This window comes from Branchiostoma belcheri, unplaced genomic scaffold, assembly GCF_001625305.1.
Source record: "Branchiostoma belcheri isolate BF01 breed outbred unplaced genomic scaffold, Haploidv18h27 scaffold113, whole genome shotgun sequence".
Classification (NCBI taxonomy): domain Eukaryota; kingdom Metazoa; phylum Chordata; class Leptocardii; order Amphioxiformes; family Branchiostomatidae; genus Branchiostoma; species Branchiostoma belcheri.
In genome coordinates this window covers 122,032-140,986 of record NW_017802525.1, presented here as the reverse complement: position 1 = coordinate 140,986, position 18,955 = coordinate 122,032, and the positions used below count along the sequence as shown (strand labels likewise).

The 18,955-nt window shown below is 40.5% G+C and overlaps 3 protein-coding genes across 8 annotated transcripts; 1 reads left to right on the top strand and 2 right to left on the bottom strand.

Moving 5' to 3' along the window:
* The first annotated feature begins 1,478 nt into the window (after window positions 1-1,478).
* On the top strand, window positions 1,479-5,490 carry LOC109462213. Its single transcript, XM_019758738.1, has 5 exons — window positions 1,479-1,597; window positions 2,458-2,610; window positions 4,272-4,422; window positions 4,627-4,691; window positions 5,000-5,490. Exons 1-5 carry the CDS (start codon window positions 1,484-1,486, stop codon window positions 5,213-5,215), a joined length of 699 nt encoding a protein of 232 aa, XP_019614297.1. The 5' UTR covers window positions 1,479-1,483; the 3' UTR covers window positions 5,216-5,490.
* A 257-nt stretch (window positions 5,491-5,747) lies between these two features.
* Window positions 5,748-10,842, bottom strand: LOC109462214 (zinc finger CCCH domain-containing protein 15-like). The gene is given in 10 exon segments (XM_019758739.1): window positions 5,748-6,229; window positions 6,723-6,861; window positions 7,209-7,313; window positions 7,750-7,896; window positions 8,062-8,241; window positions 8,534-8,628; window positions 8,897-8,950; window positions 8,953-9,051; window positions 9,404-9,623; window positions 10,635-10,842. Coding segments are annotated over 10 exon segments (1,317 nt in total). The 5' UTR covers window positions 10,716-10,842; the 3' UTR covers window positions 5,748-6,032.
* A 1,187-nt stretch (window positions 10,843-12,029) lies between these two features.
* Window positions 12,030-18,924, bottom strand: LOC109462223. Of its 6 annotated transcripts, XR_002139752.1 has the most exons (5): window positions 18,365-18,924; window positions 14,572-14,653; window positions 13,543-13,724; window positions 13,318-13,393; window positions 12,030-12,960 (listed from the first exon to the last, which is right to left on the bottom strand). XR_002139752.1 is itself a non-coding variant. In XM_019758760.1 (4 exons), exons 1-4 carry the CDS (start codon window positions 18,360-18,362, stop codon window positions 12,789-12,791), a joined length of 420 nt encoding a protein of 139 aa, XP_019614319.1. In that variant the 5' UTR covers window positions 18,363-18,924; the 3' UTR covers window positions 12,030-12,788. The 6 variants fall into 6 exon arrangements, 1 of the variants encoding a protein (XP_019614319.1); XR_002139755.1 differs by lacking the exon at window positions 14,572-14,653 and having other exon boundaries at window positions 18,357-18,924; XR_002139753.1 differs by lacking the exon at window positions 13,318-13,393.
* Window positions 18,925-18,955: the final 31 nt, after the last annotated feature.

Here is an 18,955-nt window from a genome sequence, read left to right as displayed (position 1 = left end):
AGAGCCAAACATAAAACTAAACCTATAAATAGAATTTTGAAACCTCCCCCAGTTTGTTTGGGGAATGGTACGTCCCGTTGTTTTCCCTTGGCTATTGACAAAGCCACTCCCGTGACAGCAAATGGCAACAGCGACCCAAGATCAACATATCGATACATGCACGCACTCAAGTTTCTGTCGCCAATATAGAAAACACATCAAAGGTCTTTACAACAGTAACATTGTAATATCAAACAGTTAAAAATCAAAAGGTTGCATATTAATAATGACAATGACAATAATAACATCTCACGAAAGTCACTGTACCCAGTAAGGTTACTTAGTAGGAAGAACATGACCTAAAGCACAAATGACTCAGAGTTTGGTCAAGGGTGACTTCGAATATATGGTGCCTATTGTCTAGTTAAGTAATGGTACAATGAATCAACGAACATTTAGACACCTATTTGACCCGCGTGTCCGAGAGGTTTTGTTTTCGAAAGGTGTGAGTCACTCCTTCTGAGACAATTTGATCGACCGGACAATAAAAGTCAGCAAAGTTTACTTCTTCTACTTTGTGTTATGTCTACTATTGGCCGCATGGCCTGTTAAAAAGAAAGAAAACAACATGTGTTGCTTTGACCCGTCTAAGAAACTAATAATTGACAGTTCAAGACGGTTTTATCTAGCCCCAAGGGTGAAGAGTCCGAGTTGTGGCAACGGCGATCTATATATGAAGTATCAGACATAGTGCAGCGCCCTGTTAGTATCGTATGAGACGGTCCGAGTAGCTTCGAGCAAACATTCATGATTCAGACCAACAGTGTGATTATTAAGACAATATCCTACTGTATATGGTGTGTTGTGTCAGCATGTGTGTGTGTGTGTGTTTGTCTAGGTGTGGGTGGTGGAAGAGTTTTTTTTAATCGAGCCATTGATTGTTCGTATGTCACATAATGCTATGTAGACGTACGGTATTTTGACTTGGACTTGAATAGATAGATACATGTACTTAAGTATAATACATTGTAAAGTTTAAGATTCTTTATCATTTGTGGTTATTGTTTCCAGGTATGTAGGTATGTTTTATTTTCGTTTTCAAGAAACAAGTTAGACGAATCGCGTGCTTGGGCATCATCGATCATGAAAAAACAGCCGTGTGGTCAACACCGCTGTATATTTAAACCGTGACCCACCTAGTAACCATTGGACCCGCTCGGTAAAGTGTTTTCTTATGAACGGTTATATAACCACATAAGTACCCTTTGATCGGTGGGAATGGATCAAAGGTCAGAATGTGATCAGAATATCTTTAGTGGCATTACGATTTGAAATAAAAGTTTATTACAATAAATATGGCGACGTGACGTGCCGACTTCTAGTTATGCATCCATTCCCTTGTATAGAACTTGATCATGTGTATATTATCATAGTATGTCTGAAAAAGTTAGAGCAAGATTTGGTAACAATGGCCTGTTCACAAAGGGCCAGTTTATGTTACGCAATGAAAGTAAATTTGGTTAACCTACATACAGTCACGTCTTTTCTTTACAGACAGGCCACCTCGGTGGAAAGCACTGCAAAACAGTCTCATTCATGCATGATGATGTCGGTAGAGGTAAGAAACGCTTTTTGAAGCTTAATTGCTTTACACAATTAAGATTACAGTAGGACATTATAAACATATAGGGCTATCAACGCGTACCCTACGTACGAACTTCTGCCAAGGAGAGGTCGTTGATCATGGATTGAGTAGGTCGAGCAACGTTTGCAACTTTACCCTGCCACGCAGTCTACAATGACTAGAATATTCGTTGGGATTCTTTAGGGTCCTTCAAGGGATAAACTTAGACTGATCTTCTATTGTAGCACAAAGACTTGAGTCTTATTCTATAATATTGAAGAACAGTCAAGTGCTAAGTCTTATGCCGTATCTTTATACAAATACTGACTGAGTCAGTGGCTGCGTCAATGCACTGACACAGCACCTTACACACATCAGAGGGTAGTACAGACGGAGACATAAAAGTCTGGCAAATTGGCAAAGAGGGTTGTCAGTTCTGTGTTGGGGATTGTTAAACAGATCTAGAACAATAAGTTGTAACATGAAATGTCCACATGCGACACAAAAACGTGAGCGTCACCCATGTTTACTGACTTGTTAAAGCGTAACTCACTGATTGCGTAACACACCTCCGAGTTACCAAGAGGTACTTGGATACTTAATCAGACTTTTATAGCTTTCGTACAAGTGTCGTTTCACATTAAGCATATCACTGCTTCATATACTTGAAAGTTTTTTAAGACACCGCTTTCTCCTAAGGTTGAATTGTGGCCTCCAACTTAAAAACCAAGCAAACCAGAAATCCATTCCATGGTAAGACTTTGACAAATCAAGAAGCAAACCGACACCGATGGGAAAAAACATTGTGAAAAATTCCTCAGTTTAACTACAGCGCATTTCCCCTACATTTCTAGGTACAGAGATATACAATGCTCTTGATAGTGGTTGTTGTAGCCGTGGTCGCAGCGCTAGTTCCAGTCGCCAGTGCCGGACAGTGTGTGGACGCCAAACCTGGCGCTAACTTCACTAACGAGCGCTACTATGGGCTGTGGTACGAGATCGGCAAGGTATCCGCTGTGTATTCTTTTATACAAGATAATTACCTCCATGAAATGGAAGGTATTGTTTTTGGCGCGTCTGTGTGCGTGTGTGTGTGTGTGTGTGTGTGTGTGTGTGTGTGTGTGTGTGTGTGTATGTGTGTTTGTGTTTCCGCATTTTTGTACCTTCATAAGTCCATAACGCCTTCATGGATTGTGGTGATATTTGGTATGCTGGTAGGTCTTAGGAGGGCGAAGGTCAAGGTCAAATATGGGCCTCCTGGTGGATGGCCTTGGTACTGCAGCAGCACTTCCGGTTTAAGGTTGAGTCAGGGCATGGCTGAGAGGAATCTCCTTTGTGCTTGCGAGGCAGGGTACCAGATGTGGCTATGCCCAGCGAGGCAGCGCGCTCCCTCAGGGGAATAGGTGACCTATTTCAGGGCAAATGTGGCAGTGCCACTGTATGGCTGTGTGTTTGAAAACAAACAACCTGTGTTATTACCTCCATGAAAATGGAGGTATTGTTTTTGTTGCGTCTGTCTGTCTGTCTGTCTGTCTGTCTGTCTGTGTCTCCGCACATTTGCGGCCAGCATAACTTCATAACGCCTTTATGGATTGTGATGATATTTGGTATGCTGGTAGGTCTTAGGAAGACGAAGGTCAAGGTCAAATATACGCCTCCTGGTGGATGACCTTGGTACTGCAGCAGAACTTCCGGTTTTTGTATCTTTTGTCCTGAATATGCTATGGTGTTGATTTTTTGGTGGCAGATAGATTGTCCTGTCTAGTAAGTGGTGTGGGTTTGGTCCCCCTAGCAGCTTGTTCTGGAACTGCAGGGGACTTTCGGGCGAAATCTTTAAAAGCCAATAAGTCCAGATAGAAACAATGTATTTTCATCATTTTTGGTAGGTAGGTAGCTGAGAGAGAGATGTACATATTTAACTGCAAATTATGCAAATGAGGACTTAATTTGCATAATTAATGAGGAAATTCTATAATTACAGTGTTTTGCATTATAGTACTTTCATACATGTAATGTACTAGTATGTAATCTATGGCAGATGGAACATCACCAGATACCAATTATGCAAATGATGACCTAATTTGCATAATTAATGCGAAAATTCTATGACTCCTTAGTGGTAAATGATGGGAATTTCATACTTGGTACATGTGTAAGTTAATCAAAAGTTAACATCACGATGCATTTATTATGTTAATGTGGAGATAATTTGCATAATTAAAGAAGAAATTAACATTTACATGTCAAGCCCATATTTCATGGAGGTATGAGATCTCGGAACTCTTGTTTTCTATGTTTTCTTTCTTTTGTGATCTATACCTATACACAGATTAAAATCGGTGTGGTCTAACAACACATCACCTTTATAAGAGAGGGTACATATTATGTAAGTACTAAAACTGTGAAGAGTTGTCCCGAAAATGTGAAGAATTGTTGTTTATTGACGACAATGAGGTTAAATAGTTGACGCTTAATAACTTTTCTTGTTTGGATGTGGTCAGAAACTGCAGTACATACTGCTAAAGCTAGGTGACACTGCGATATGGCTTTCTTTGAATATTCCCTCTTTAAATGTGTAATACATGTAGCCACGGGCCTGTAAATTATACAAAATGGTCCTCTTCTTTTCTAAACGAAAGGTGTGTCATGTTTGTATCTGATGTCTTAGATACAAACCGCCGGAGGAGCTTTCTTTGAGAAGGACTGTGTCTGCACCAACATCGCCATCAAGGCCGACCCCAGCGGGAACGCAGGAGACGCCATCGTTACTAACAGCTGCAGGAAGAAAACTCCGCAGGGACAGTATCTCAACGCTACAGGTAATACACCTGTTACTGTATACAATGTAGCTGCGTACACCATATGTGCCTCTGACTAGCTTACAAACAACATCAGCAAAAAAACACATAAAAAAGCAGTTTCATTGTTATCATTGTGTGTAGAAAAATTTCAAAAAAAGAAAATTTCAATGTTCAGCAACTTCACAAGTGTTATAACTGATGTTCCATTTGTGTTCCCTCCAGCCAAACTGATCCAGGAGACAGTACCAGGGAAATGGCAAGAGAGCTTCTTCCCTTTTGCTCCCACGGTGAGTGGTTGTAACTTGTATTTCACACTGAGAATAATGTGCCACTATGTATACTGTAAACTGATAGGTATATAGCACACTCTTGGCTCTCACTATTCAAATATTGTTGTTTTGTCTGGAAACAAGACATAGTTTTATACTAGACAGGCATGCCTTGGCCTGACCATTATGTACATTTTTACCACTCAGATTCGTAGATCCCTTAGATTTTTATTATAGCTGTTTCCTTGGACCTTTGCACTCTTTTGCTTTTTAACTATTATGCATTAGTTCCAGTGTGATTTTCATGTTAATCATGTTCCTTGCAGCAAACCTACACCATAATCTACATCGGTGATGACTATGCTGTGGAGTATGACTGTGAGTCTGTGTTCGGCCTGCTGAACTACTGTATCCACATCCTGTCCCGGAAACCCACTCAAGACCCTGACCTCACCAAGAAGCTCCTGCAAGGCTCCTTAGACATGGGACTCAACTCTGAGGAACTGGAGTATGTGCAGACACTGCAGGAGGGCTGCTGGTAGATGGAAAAACGAGAAAACCAACATTTACAGCAAAACCAATGATGCATTTTAAACAAGGCACCCGACTATGCGCTCTTGAACACCTGAAAAGTGCCTTTGGCTTAAGGTTGAATAAAGGTTTAAAAAAAAACAACCTTTGTTATCAAGGCCGCACTAACCTATTCCTTTGGTTCCCAGACATTTAAAGTAAAAATTCAGCAAAATGACAAATGAAAATAGAAGCCTGTAAGAATTAAATCTGGCTATATTCACTGTTGATATATGTGTATAGCAATATCAGGATTAAAAAAATCCAAGAACCAGTAAATGAAATTGGTGCTGCTTATTCTAGTCCTTCATAGTGCTAGAATTTTTCAGGCATTGCAACTAAACTTCATGTACCTGAGAAAGGTGCCAGAAATACTGCAGATGATGAACACTGAGTTTAATATAAACCCAGAAACTTCTTCAATGCTATCCATCCATGTCTGTGGTATCAATTCTTTTGAATCTTCCTAAGACCACAATTATATGGACAAAAAGCCATCAAAGACTCAGTTGTATCTCCGAGAAGACTTAATTTCTTTAATACAGAATTTTAATAAATCAAGTTTTGCAATCTATGAAGGCGGCGACTTGAGAGCAGTCCATGCCCATGGTTGTTGGGTGTAGCCGACGCACTGAAGAATTCAGTCAGCCGATGTTGTGACTTAGTATGGTTTATTTTTTGCCGCGTTGTAACCACGTAAAATTCAGTTCATTTGTATTCACAACCTCTCTCCAATCTTCAGAGTTCCTCCCTGCATTTTTTACCTACATTTGTACATGCACTTTGCAGTTAATCGTCCAGATCTAAGGTGTCTAATTCTTCCTCGATTTCTAGAAGATCGTCGTCCTCTGCATCGAAAAGGTTTTCGTCTATTGGCACGTCTTCATTTGTCGGTTCTTCTACGGGACCGTTGGAGGGTCCGTTGGTGACGGGAGTTTCAGTATCGGGAACAATCGCTGCAGCCTGGTCTAGTTTAGTGGACTCATCTGGAAGTACAGGAATTGTATGTTATAATTGGACATCCAAGTCAAAGACGACTCAAACTCTAAAACTGGACATCTACATGCACCGCTCTTATTAACTAGAATCATCTGCAGAACTGGTCAACATTTATGACGATATATAAGTATGTACTGGAAATCTTAAACTCTTGTTCTTAACCAATTATTAGGTTTGGCAGACAGGATAACATAGGACTTGCCTAATGCTAGCCTGGGTACCATCCTATTTGTATGCTGGGGCTCCCATACTCAATACCTAGCAAGGCTGACATTTACAAAACTACCATACACAGTGAGAAGAAATCTTCAATTTCAGCTATGAAGTTGTGGGGCATCATCACTAAATACATGCAGCTTACAGTTCATTCAATGTAATACAACCAGATGCTGCTGTGCCATGTGTCTGCAAAGCTGGTGTGTTATATCAGCTGTACATACAGATATGTGCATACACACACACACACATATAATACCCCACCTTGGGTTTGTAGGGGGTTGGGGTTTGTGTCCCCTCCCCCGGGTCTCCTGTCCTTGCTGGCGACCGTTCCCGTTCCGTCGACCTCCCTTGCCGCCATCGCAAACGCCTCCAGGCTCACCTCCGTAGCCTCCGTCTCATCCTGCAGGCAACAAAAATTCCACCTTTAACCTTTGTGCCTCACCTTTAACCTTTGTGCCTTTAACCTTTGTGCCTCATCATTTTGGATGGCACGGGAGCTCCTAAGTCTTTGACCACAAAGGGAAACTGGCTTATGGCATCCACATCAATTTTGTACCCATCTCCTTTTCCTTTACTCCTAGAATGTCAATTCACCACAGAACAGATGGCTGGATAATGTATAACTTGCAAGAAATTGGTCAGGCTTTTTCAGAAAAAGAAGAACTATTTTACCCCTTCAGTTGTGCAATATTTCCTTAGTGAGATAGGAAAAAACAAATAAATAAAAAAACAAAGAAACAAACCAACCTGCTCCTCTTCCTGCTGTCTCTGGTGCACGTAGGTACCACCCTCATCATCATCACCTTCCTCAACAAGTTCCGGTCTGAACTCAAACACCTCACGTCCTGACACCTGTCAATCAAACATCAACATCATCAATATCATCACCCTCCTCCACAAGCTCTGGTCTGAACTCAAACACTTCACGGCCTGACACCTGTCAATCAAACATCAACATCATCAATATCATCACCCTCCTCCACAAGCTCTGGTCTGAACTCAAACACTTCACGGCCTGACACCTGTCAATCACATGTCGGTGCTTAGATGTGTTGTGTGTGTCAATTACAAACTCATTAGGACATCTATCTACTTTAGATTTTCCCATAAAGTATGAAAGATGTCACATGTAAAAAGGCAGTGAACATTTAATTGCAACATTTTATTGGCTGGACTTCAGACTAATTGTTTTGTATTTTAAAAATCATCTACCTGATAATGTCTTTTTATTCTTGAAGGCACATGAATATTTTGATATGAACAGACTTAAAAAAACACAGTCTCTTACCATAAGAGTCTTGCCAGATTTGAAGTCTGCTTTCTTCTTGGCCTTGTTGTCTTCCAGCTTCTTCTTCTTCTCCTGGATTTTTCTCTTCTTCCAGGCAATGAAGGACTCTAGGGTGACCCTGGTGGTGTCTGGACCTAAGGCAGCTCTCTGCAGAGACATAGCAGAATTAACACACTGAGAAACTGCCTTGTCACTCTAGAACTCTGTTAAAGCAGAGTAGTATGAAACAGTCACTCAGAGGTACAAGATATTTACCGATCAGTTTACTTATCTTTAACTAGTTTATGTATGCAAATTTTTACTCTGCCCCACCTCTCTCTCAATAAGTTCTTCCAGTGAGATCTCGTCCTTCTTTTCCAGTTTGTTCTCCTTCTTCTTCAGCACGAAGCCCGGAGGCAGGGCGTGTCTGTAGATACAGGACTCTCCGTTGGGACAGTTCCAGAACCAGCCGTACTTCTCCTGTTCTATAGCCTCCAGGAAGTACTTACAGACCTGCAGTACAACATACAGAATACATGTCAGTCTATACTTTCAACACTCCTCATATTCCATACATGGAAGTTCAAATCCATCCTTCTCTTGTTCTATAGAACTTGACAGACTTCCCTTGTTCTATAGAACATTCCACACTCCTCATTTAAGTTCCATGGAACATTCCATACTTCTGTTCTATACAACCTGCCATTCTTCTATTGTTCTATGAAACCTCCCATACTTCTACAGGTTCTTAAGAACCTGCCACACTATTTTTATTTTAGGAAATTCCCCTCCTTGTCCTACGTACAATCTTGGTTTCGTTGCCCTTCTTCTTGTCGGCTTCTCCGTGTTTCTTGTCCACGACCTCCTGCAGCTTGGCCTCGTCCCAGTTCTCCATGGTGTCTGCAAATAACACAGCATTTCAAAAGTCATTGAATCGACACCAAACAAGGCTCCTCTTTTCAACTTGTTATTGGAAGTACAGCAGACAATAAGCAGAAGCCAGAACTACATGTATTAGTCATTTTTGTATCTCATGGAACTAATGGCACAGTACACTAACTAAAAATCAAAATCCATTCAGTTGTTCATATATCCATCCATGCAAAAGCCACATTTGACAGTAATTCATCCATGTATAATCAGGGCCATTCTTCATGTAATATTCTGCCCACCTTCTCCAGATCTTCGTCCCTGACGTCCACATACAGACTGCGTTTCTCTCCCTCCTGTCCATGGTCAGGTCGTGAGAGAATTTACACTTGTCTCCCTTCTTACACAGACCCTGCTTGAAGAACGCACACACCACTGACTTCGGATCAACACCTGGGAAGAGCAGGAAAGATTTTATGAATTTATTGAGATACTCTTAAGCCCCTTTATGGGGATAATCTTCCTGGGCTCGTTACAGAATACAAAACAGATATAAGCTTTTTAAGGCTTCTGAAGTTCTGTCTGTCCAATGTGAGATACCAATAATACATACAGGGCATCATTGTCATGAAACACAAAAACATGACATGACTACAAATGTATCATACTGTATTACAAATACATACAAACAACTAAATTTGTGATCAAGTTTGCTTAGACTTTGGTACAGCCTGGGCATCAGCAAGTGTATCAAGAAGACAATATATTTTGAGGCTCAAATCTAGTGGGAATGAGCTCCACCCACCTTTCCCTATTTTCTGCTGGCCAGCCACAGGTTTGAAGAGCTTGTTCAGCTCCTCGGCTTCCCTCTTCTTCTTCTCCTTCTCCAGCTTCTCCTGCTCCTTCTTCTCCTGAAGTTTGCGCATGTCCTTGGCCGTCCCGCCGACCTTGACCTGGTGCGTGACATGCTGGATGAACTTCTGCTGCTTGTTGCCCTTCTTGTTCTTCAGACCAAAAGTTTTATCCTGAAACAGACATTGTTAAAATTATTGTAATGTCATTATAACACCAGATGGCAAACTATAGACAGTTATTTTCTAAACTGGTAAAAACTGGCCTAAACAAGTCACAAGTAGAATTTTTGCAATACTAACTGCTTGTTGCCTTTCTTGTTCTTCAGACCAAATGATGAAACAGGCATTACTTTTTTCTTGTTGATGATGATGAAAGAAGTTTATTGTACATTCATGCCTCGATGGGTTAGCCAACTTGCCTTAGTTAATACCCAACCTGGATGGTTTGAGGGAGAAACAATACAAGCAGTGTGTTGTGCTCCAAATTCGATTTACCAGCATTCCAGCGGTGACGTCAATCCCGTGTGCCAAAAACATATACAGGTTCTGAAAAATCTTGCAATTGTACTTCTAGACATCACTAGGGATTTTATCCTAAAAATAGATGCACATACTTTTATTTCTAACATTGAAAACGCTTCATAAAACTGTCTTTGACGTCAAAGACTGTTGACTGACACAAATAAACTGTACCATACTTGATGCCACAACCTTGTCTCAAAACAAAAGGGTGTAAAGGGGGGTTCTTGAAATTTGTTGACATCAGCAAAACTGTACTACGTGATATGTGAGGAGTGTTGATTCATTTGTTGTTGCTTTGTGTTACTTTCCTACCCGATGAACTTCCACTAGTATCACAGTTATTGATTGACTAATTGATTGCTAAGTGGGAGGGGGGCAGAGAAATATGCTCTGATTTTTTCAACTTCCTGAAATTATAAAGATCAGTAATATATAATAATAATTGCGTACTCAATCTGTATAGCAAGGTAAAGAGTACCAACATCACATGGAAGTCTTAAGCAATTCAGAACTCTACAAAAGCTAAGGTACACCGAAGTTCTGTATACAGAACAACGAACGAACCGTCTGGAAAAATTCCAAGGCATGCGGTTTCCTCTGTCAACCGGCCATACTGTCGCACAAACTATTCTGTAAGAAAAGCGGAAAATCTTCCCTCACCTCGATAATCTTATCCTTCTTCTTTTCCTCTGCCTTTTTAGACTTGGCGGCGCCGCTGTTGCCCCTGTTTTTGGGAGGCATTTTGACGAATTCTTTCCCGCAAAATTTGTTTCACAGCCTTGACGCAATGTGTGCAAAGATGGCGGACTTTTCGACTTTTCCCAGCATCCTCTTCTATGGAAGAGACGACGTAAACATTTTTAGGGGTGTTTCATTTATGAGAAGTAATTCCTCCGCAAATAATTACAGGTTTGCGATAGCAAAACCTGTTCTATTTTACTTGGATTTTATGGGCGCCGCCATTTTGTTTCCCGTCATGCAATGGGGCAGGTCAAAGTTGAGTGAGATGCATTGTGGGACCTGTCACCGGGTTACAGTGTAAGGACGACACCTAGCGGTAGGTTTGGAAAGAGCAGTAACTCTAAGCCTACCTGGTTGTGTGTTCATTTTGGCAGGAGTGTATAGAGGCGATGGCTTTGACGTAATCTAGGCGAGTCTGATTGTGTTTAGCACTTGACATAATTTTCTTAGCATGACGGGAAGGAAACTTGGCGGACCCAATGCGGCGGAACTTAAAGTTGTTTTTTTTATGATGAGATGGTGAGGCTTTGGTATTAGTAGGGTGGTCTTGAGGATCTTGTCGAGGCTGAGCCTAGGGACGACAGATTGTCCTCAAGTACAGGGGTTAGTAGGTGGGATAAGTTGTTTTTTATGATGAGATGGTGAGGCTTTGGTATTAGTAGGGTGGTCTTGAGGATCTTGTCGAGGCTGAGCCTAGGGACGACAGATTGTCCTCAAGTACAGGGGTTAGTAGGTGGGATAAGTGGCATGAAGTTTTGGTATTAGTAGGGTGGTCTTGAGGATCTTGTCGAGGCTGAGCCTAGGGACGACAGATTGTCCTCAAGTACAGGGTTAGTAAGTGGTAATGGCATGGAGTTTTGGTATTAGTAGGGTGGTCTTGAGGATCTTGTCGAGGCTGAGCCTAGGGACGACAGATTGTCCTCAAGTACAGGGTTAGTAGGTGGGATAAATGGCATGAAGTTTTGGTATTAGTAGGGTGGTCTTGAGGATCTTGTCGAGGCTGAGCCTAGGGACGACAGATTGTCCTCAAGTACAGGGTTAGTAAGTGGTAATGGCATGGAGTTTTGGTATTAGTAGGGTGGTCTTGAGGATCTTGTCGAGGCTGAGCCTAGGGACGACAGATTGTCCTCAAGTACAGGGTTAGTACGTTCAGTTGATGAGATGAAGTTGGGGGATGTGATTTTGTCCATCTGAATATTAAGCATCCTGAAACCTGTCCTGCCTAACATTCATAACAGAATAATCCTTTTTTGTCTGACCTAGGACCTAACTCTAACAAGTGACAAACTGAGGAATGACACAGAGACTTGCTTTGGTCAAGACTTTTAGACTTGACCTCTGACCTTGCAGTGGGAGACACCTGTACTAGGTCATCTATTACAGCTGTACAGCCAGGGAACTCCTGTTGCATATGATCATTGGATATTGTACAAAAACTATGCAGATGTCCTGCTATAAATATCATACATGCCTCCCTTGTATTTAAGAGATTATTGTATAGCAGTGAATCATTGAACAAATCTTATATGGCCGTTGTACTCGTTAGTTCGATAACTGGATGTACCAAATAACAGCAATCAGTTTCGATTACAATATAGACTGTCTATCATTCTCTAGTCTCAAAGCCTGGCTACTGGAGAAGCCCAGTGTACTAAAATAAGTGACAATACAATTGAAATAGTTGTTGTTACAATGACTGTCGTTCTTTATGCTCAAATGTTTTGTCGTTACTGTCCTTGTAGTTAGGACATATGATGGATCCAGACAATCAAACAATTTGGTCAAGGGGTGGTCCTCTGGCTAATGTCTTCATACATTATGACATTTGGTATCGATCATGCAGACTCTATTGTCTTTTGCGTCCTTTGACTGGACATCGAAAAGCACGTTCACATTGGCTTCGTCGTATCGGCTGTGCCAGGAACTGCCGTCACGTCGGTCTCAGGCGGTGTGACTGGCCCCACAGCTCTCCCAGGACCGGGAATGGATGTCTCAGGGCCGGGGATGCAGACGTTGGTTGTTTCGGGGGATGAGGGTGTGTCCGGCGGTGGCTTGACGTGGACGGTCTGCTCCCTAATGCAAGAGAAGAAGAGAAAGTGACCGGGGAAGTACATCCCTGGCCAGATGGATGGGTGGCTGACGTGTCAGGTCCATCAGTGGTCGGCTTCCCCGGATCAGGAACGGAAGAGACGGTGCCCGTTGGCCGTCGTGTGCCCCGTCTTGGCCGAGGGTCGCTGCATGTACACTGAAAAAGAAGAAGACATGTGCCCCTTGAACAGTTTCAACCTGACAACCACATGCAACCACTGTCGACGTCGACATTGACCCAGAACATAGCCTGGGTCAACCTATACATGTACAGTACAGACAAACTCACACGCCGGCCCATCCTGTCAAAACGGACAACTGTACTCACACATAAACGCACTAGGATCGCCACTAAATAAAAACAAACAAAACTAGCAAATCTACGCATTCAAAATAGAATAATAGCTCCATCACATTAACTACCATTGTCACGACTTCAACGCGTCAACGCCGTCAAAAAAAACATCAACTTTGGAACCTCTAGAGTATATTAAAACAGCACCAAAATCCTTACTTGGCCATATGTCTCTAACAATCTTTCATCGTAGTCTTCAGAGAAAAAGTCAGGGAATTTTCAGGGGTCGTTTTGTCTAAAATAATAACAGAAAAATAATCGTTTTCTATATAAACTAATAACAGAAAAATAATTGTTTTATATGAAATGATAGAAAAATAATCATTTTCTATAAAGAAAATTACAGAAACATGATCGGTTTCAATAAAATAACGGTGTACAAACCAGGCACACTGTGCAGGCTCACTTTCTGGCCCCTGCCCACAGCTCTACCGGGACCGGGAACGGATGTCTCAGCACCGGGGATGTAGACATCGGTTGCCTCGGAGGATGAGGGTGCGTTCGGCGGCGGCTTGACGTGAACGATCTGTGCTTTCCAAGCAGAGGTTGGTGGGGAAGATCACAGCCTGCAGAAGAAATACGAGGGTGTTTGTCGTGAACGTCTAAAAATTGTATTTTGACATTAATGAAAGTCTCTCAGATGATTATGAATGACGAATGATTGGCTAAGATTACATCTAATGTCTAATTCATGTTATTTGACATATAATGTACCTGATGCAATCATTGTGCAATTATGAACATTTCATACTTTACTTGAAACAGCCCACCCAAAACAGGCTAAAACAACTGAAGATTAATTACCCGTGTGGCATGTCAGGTCATTTCCAATTTGTCACGCATTCTTTAAGTCAAGCAATTAACCCCATAGGTCAGAAAAACTGGCCCTAGGTGTCAGTTTTTTGAACGTCTGAACCTAGCTGTCACTGAACCGTGCAGGTGCAGGTGGCAGCTGCTGTAACGTGTAACACTATATACGTGGGACTGGCGACACAGCTCCACAGGCTCCACAAGACTAACAAGTAAAATTTAGCCAAAAAGGGAGAATAATTTGGCAGTACAATTGCAAGTTTATAAAAAACACAACACATGTACACACAGTTCTCTATCATTGCTAACGTGGGCACGGGTAACACCTATGATGACCCTATCTCCGTTCTCAGCTGAGCTGGACAGACTCAATGGATACTTATAAATTGCAAAGTTTATTGGAAACTCGCATTCGTTAGATAATTACAACAAGCACATTATTTTGCAAGAAAATACAAGAATTAAGAGTCTAAAGGCAACTGTCTGTGAGATCCACATCTGAAACCTTAAGTTATAACTATGTGTAGATATACAATGTTATTCCAACTGATCAATACCACTTGCTTGGTACTAGAATTGCACACAAGAAGAAACATTCCCCACCATATTTGCAGTGATAAAGATGTTCCATGGCAGCAGCATGCCCAGTCCCAGCAGGAAGAATATGATGTACACAGCATTGTACCTGAAACAACAGAATAAATAATCAGTGATTAAATAACTCATGCAGAACAAAAACAACCCACTGAGTGAAAGTCAAACACTACACTTCCTGAAGTTAACTTGAAAAAAAATGTAAGCTTCTCTCTTAAACACACTCACTCACTCACTCACTCACTCACTCACTCTCTTACTCACTCACTCATTCACTATCCAGTTTAATGTTAGTTGTTCACCATCTCCCAGTGGTTGCATGTTGACGCTGAAGGTTGATGGCAGCCTGTTTAAGCTGTCAATGTCCAGTTCTTTAGCTGAACAAATTGTCACATGTATTACATTTAAGTGATGTAGTGTACGTGCTTGCCCATATAATATTACAATAACTTAAGTAAGGATAGATAAGACTATAATAGAGAGTAATAAATGTTTTAGGAGATAAAAGATTTCCTACTTTCCGTATAATACCAATGTTCTTAGATATTTTTTTACTAATAAGATCGATGTGATTTTCCATGTTAATTTTGCATCTATTAAAACCCCTAGAAAACGGGTGTGTGTCACTTGAGTAATAAGGTTGTTGTTTATGAATATTTGTACGTTTTCCTTCGGGTAATTTCTATTTTTACCTGCAAATATTATTAAATTTGTTTTTTTTAACATTTAAAGACAATTTGTTTATTTTAAACCACTTACTTACTTTATCCAATTCTTCGTTCATTGTAGTTACTAACGTGTTGAGATTTTTATGAGACATGAATATATTTGTATCATCAGCAAAGAGAAGAGCAAATAATTTTTGAGATACTTGTGCTAAATCATTTATGTAAATTAGAAAAAGTAGGGGTCCCAGGATGGATCCTTGAGGAACGCCACATGTTATCGAGTTATGTTGTGATTTGTAAATGCCATTGGTAACATATTGTTTTCTGTTAGCAAGATAATCTTTAAGCCAATCATGAACTGTGTTTTGTAAGCCGTACATATGTAATTTGTCAAGTAATATTTTATGGTCAACGGTATCAAATGCTTTTGAAAGATCAAGAAATATGCCTACGGTGTATTCGTTGTTTTCTAACGCTTCGGTTATTTTATCAGTAAGCATAAAAGGGGCATGTACGTAGAATATTTTTTGCGAAATCCATATTGATGAGAATAAAGAATATTATTTGTTTCTAAGTGCCTTAAAATTCTTTTATAAACTAATTTTTCTAAGATTTTTGAAAACGTAGGAAGGATTGATATAGGTCTGTAGTTTGTAAATATGTCAAGATCTCCGGTTTTGTATAGGGGTATTACTTTGGCCATTTTCAATTCTGTTGATACTGATCCAGTTGACAAAGAAAGCTTAAAAATATGAGTAAGTGGTTCTAAAAGGGAGGAGACATTTTGCTTTATCAAAGATGCACTTAATTCGTCATGACCTGGAGCTGCATTTTTCAAATTTATGATAATATCATGAATCTCTGTAGAATCTGGGTCTTCAAAAGAGTTAGTGTGTGGATAGGAACATTCAAAATATTGCAAAGGGGAACAATCGGTCTTTTCGATTTTGTTTGCAAGGGATGGCCCAATATTGGTGAAAAAACCGTTGAATCTGTTAACAATATCTTGTGGATCATCTATGTATGACTCTCCATCACGAAATTTATTAGGAATGACAATACTTGTTTTTTTTCTGTTAAGGAGTTCGTTGATTATTTTCCAGGTTTTGGATATAACCGAGGATGCGGCTTTTAACTTTTCGTCGTAATATTTCTTTTTAGACAAACGAATAAGGGAGTTGTACTTGTTTCTATACATTTTGTAACGGTTTAAAGTAGTTGGAGTTGGACTCTTTGTGTACGCCTTATAAAGTTTTTTTTCCTAGTTGACGATTTTAACAGACCAGTGGTAAACCATGGTTTGCTGTTCTTAAATTTGTGATTCTGTTTACATGTCTTTAAGGAAAACATTTCGTGAAGTGAGAATGAATGATTTTACTGAAATACGTAAAAGCAGAATTAGTATCGGTACTTTGATATATGCCCTCCCAAGTTTCATCGTTTAATAATCTTTCAAATTTCTTTTTATTAACACTATTAAATCTACGTTGAGTACGTTCATTACAATTGATTTTATCTCTGATAAGCGATTCTTTAATATAGAAGATTGGAAAATGATCAGATATATCAGTAAAAAACAAACCTGTTACGTAAGAATCATTCAGGGAATTTGTCATAATATTATCAATTAGTGTTGCTGACTTATTTGTTACTCGGGTTGGCTTAGAAATGGTTGGATAGGTGCACAGCCTGCAGAAGAAATACGAGGGTGTTTGTCGTGAACGTCCAAAAAATTGTATTTTGACATTAATGAAAGTCTCTCACATGATTATGAATGACGAATGATTGGCTAAGATTACATCTAATGTCTAATTCATGTTATTTGACATATAATGTTCCTGATGCAATCATTGTGCAATTATGAACATTTCATACTTGACTTGAATCAGCCCGCCCAAAACAGGCTAAAACAACTGAAGATTAATTACCCATCTGACATGTTAGGTCATCTCCAATTTGTCACGCATTCTTTAAGTCAAGCTATTAACTCCATAGGTCAGAAAAACTGGCCCTAGGTGTCAGTTTTTTGAACGTCTGAACCTAGCTGTCACTCAACCGTGCAGATGCAGGTGGCAGCTGCTGTAACGTGTAACACTATATACGTGGGACTCACTGGCGACACAGCTTCACAGTCTCCACAAGACTAACAAGTAAAATTTACCCAAAAAGGGAGAATAATTTGACAGTACAATTTTAATTTATAAAAACACAACACATAGTACACACAGTTCTCTATCATTGCTAACGTGGGCACGGGTAACACCTATGATGACCCTATTTCCGTTCACAGCTGAGCTGGACAGACTCAATGGATACTTATAAATTGCAAAGTTTATTGGAAACTCGTATTCGTTAGATAAATTACAACAAGCACATTACTTTGCAAGAAAATACAAGAATTGAGAGTCTAAAAAAGAGAGGGAATGTTCGACCATAGAGAACCAGAATGACAATTTATGCATCAAAACGGAGACAACGAAATAATTTGCACTGCACCATACAAATAAAACCACGCCACAAGACCGAATAATGTGGGATGACGAGACATCGAAAAGCATGTTAATACATCCAAGTGACAAAATCAAAGAGATCCTGGAGAATACTAGTCAACCAGGGAGAGATTCAGATTTCAGGCGAACGTTATTCAGAACAAAACGGCTTCAAACAAAACGACCCTCGTACTAAAACGGACATATACACATGTACACAGACTGATACACTGATGATAATAATGAATAATTTGATATATAAAATACAGATGATTTCAAAACTTTCAGATGGAAATGTGGTGCTTTGGAAGAAAAAGGAAAAAGTTTTAGCGTACGAACATGGGATGTAAGTTTTAACCTTTCTGAAGAACTATGCTTTTCGGAACGACGGGAAACAACAGGTCAGCTGCGACCAACGATTATGATTCTGTTTACAAGATAGGGGCCAATATTACGCATAGGGCATTCAACGTTTGTTCGCAGAATGGCACCGTTTCTTGTCTTAATCCAAAGGTCTGTTTTTTAAAGATGACCGCTAGAAACTGATGGAACGAAAACACGTTACATCAAAACAATATGAAGACAACAATCGCTGAAAGAGACTGATCAACTCATTTGTAGCAACTTTCTAACTTACCCACATACCTTCTGCCAGCTCCTTGTCTGCCTTTAAGTTGTGCAGCGTCAGGTCGGGCTTCCATGTCCCAAGGATAGTGGAATATCATAGTGTCCTAGATCCTTGGATTTCCCCTCGCTGTATGATCTTCGTGGCCCCGCAAATATTTAGTAAGAGCATACTTTCCCACAGACAGATCCAAGACTAGGAGCATTTCCTCTGTTTCCTTTCCCGTCATCTCGTCCTTGACCAAGGCCTTGAATCTGTAGCTGGGGCAGCTTTGGTGCTTGTGCATAACCTGGAATTATTCCGCCATCGAGAGGGAGAGGAAGGATTTCACGTCTGTGCACGGTGACGGCAGCGCGAGAAATGGCCTAGCCTGGTCAGTGCCGTATTTGCCCAGTCACGAGAATGCAAATGAGTTTCAGATATACGCACAACAGGCTATCGCACACAATGTATTTACAACATTATCCTATTTTATATTACACTACAACGCTCCGTGACACACATGGACGTTACAAGTGCAACGAAAACTGCATCAGACTGAACAGGCTAGCATAAATTCTCACAGAAAAGAGTTTCTGTCCGCCCGTGCTCTCACTGTCTCAGGAATGGAT

Coding starts and splice junctions, on each gene's coding strand:
- LOC109462213 (XM_019758738.1), top strand. CDS start 1,484: ATGAAAGTAAATTTGGTTAACCTACATACAGTCACGTCTTTTCTTTAC. Junction 1,598..2,457: donor GCATGATGATGTCGGTAGAG/GTAAGAAACGCT, acceptor CTACATTTCTAG/GTACAGAGATATACAATGCT. Junction 4,692..4,999: donor TCTTCCCTTTTGCTCCCACG/GTGAGTGGTTGT, acceptor TGTTCCTTGCAG/CAAACCTACACCATAATCTA.
- LOC109462223 (XM_019758760.1), bottom strand. Junction 13,725..14,571: donor TCTTTATCACTGCAAATATG/GTGGGGAATGTT, acceptor TTTCTTCTGCAG/GCTGTGATCTTCCCCACCAA. Junction 12,961..13,564: donor CTGTGGGCAGGGGCCAGAAA/GTGAGCCTGCAC, acceptor CTTCTTTTTCAG/TGTACATGCAGCGACCCTCG.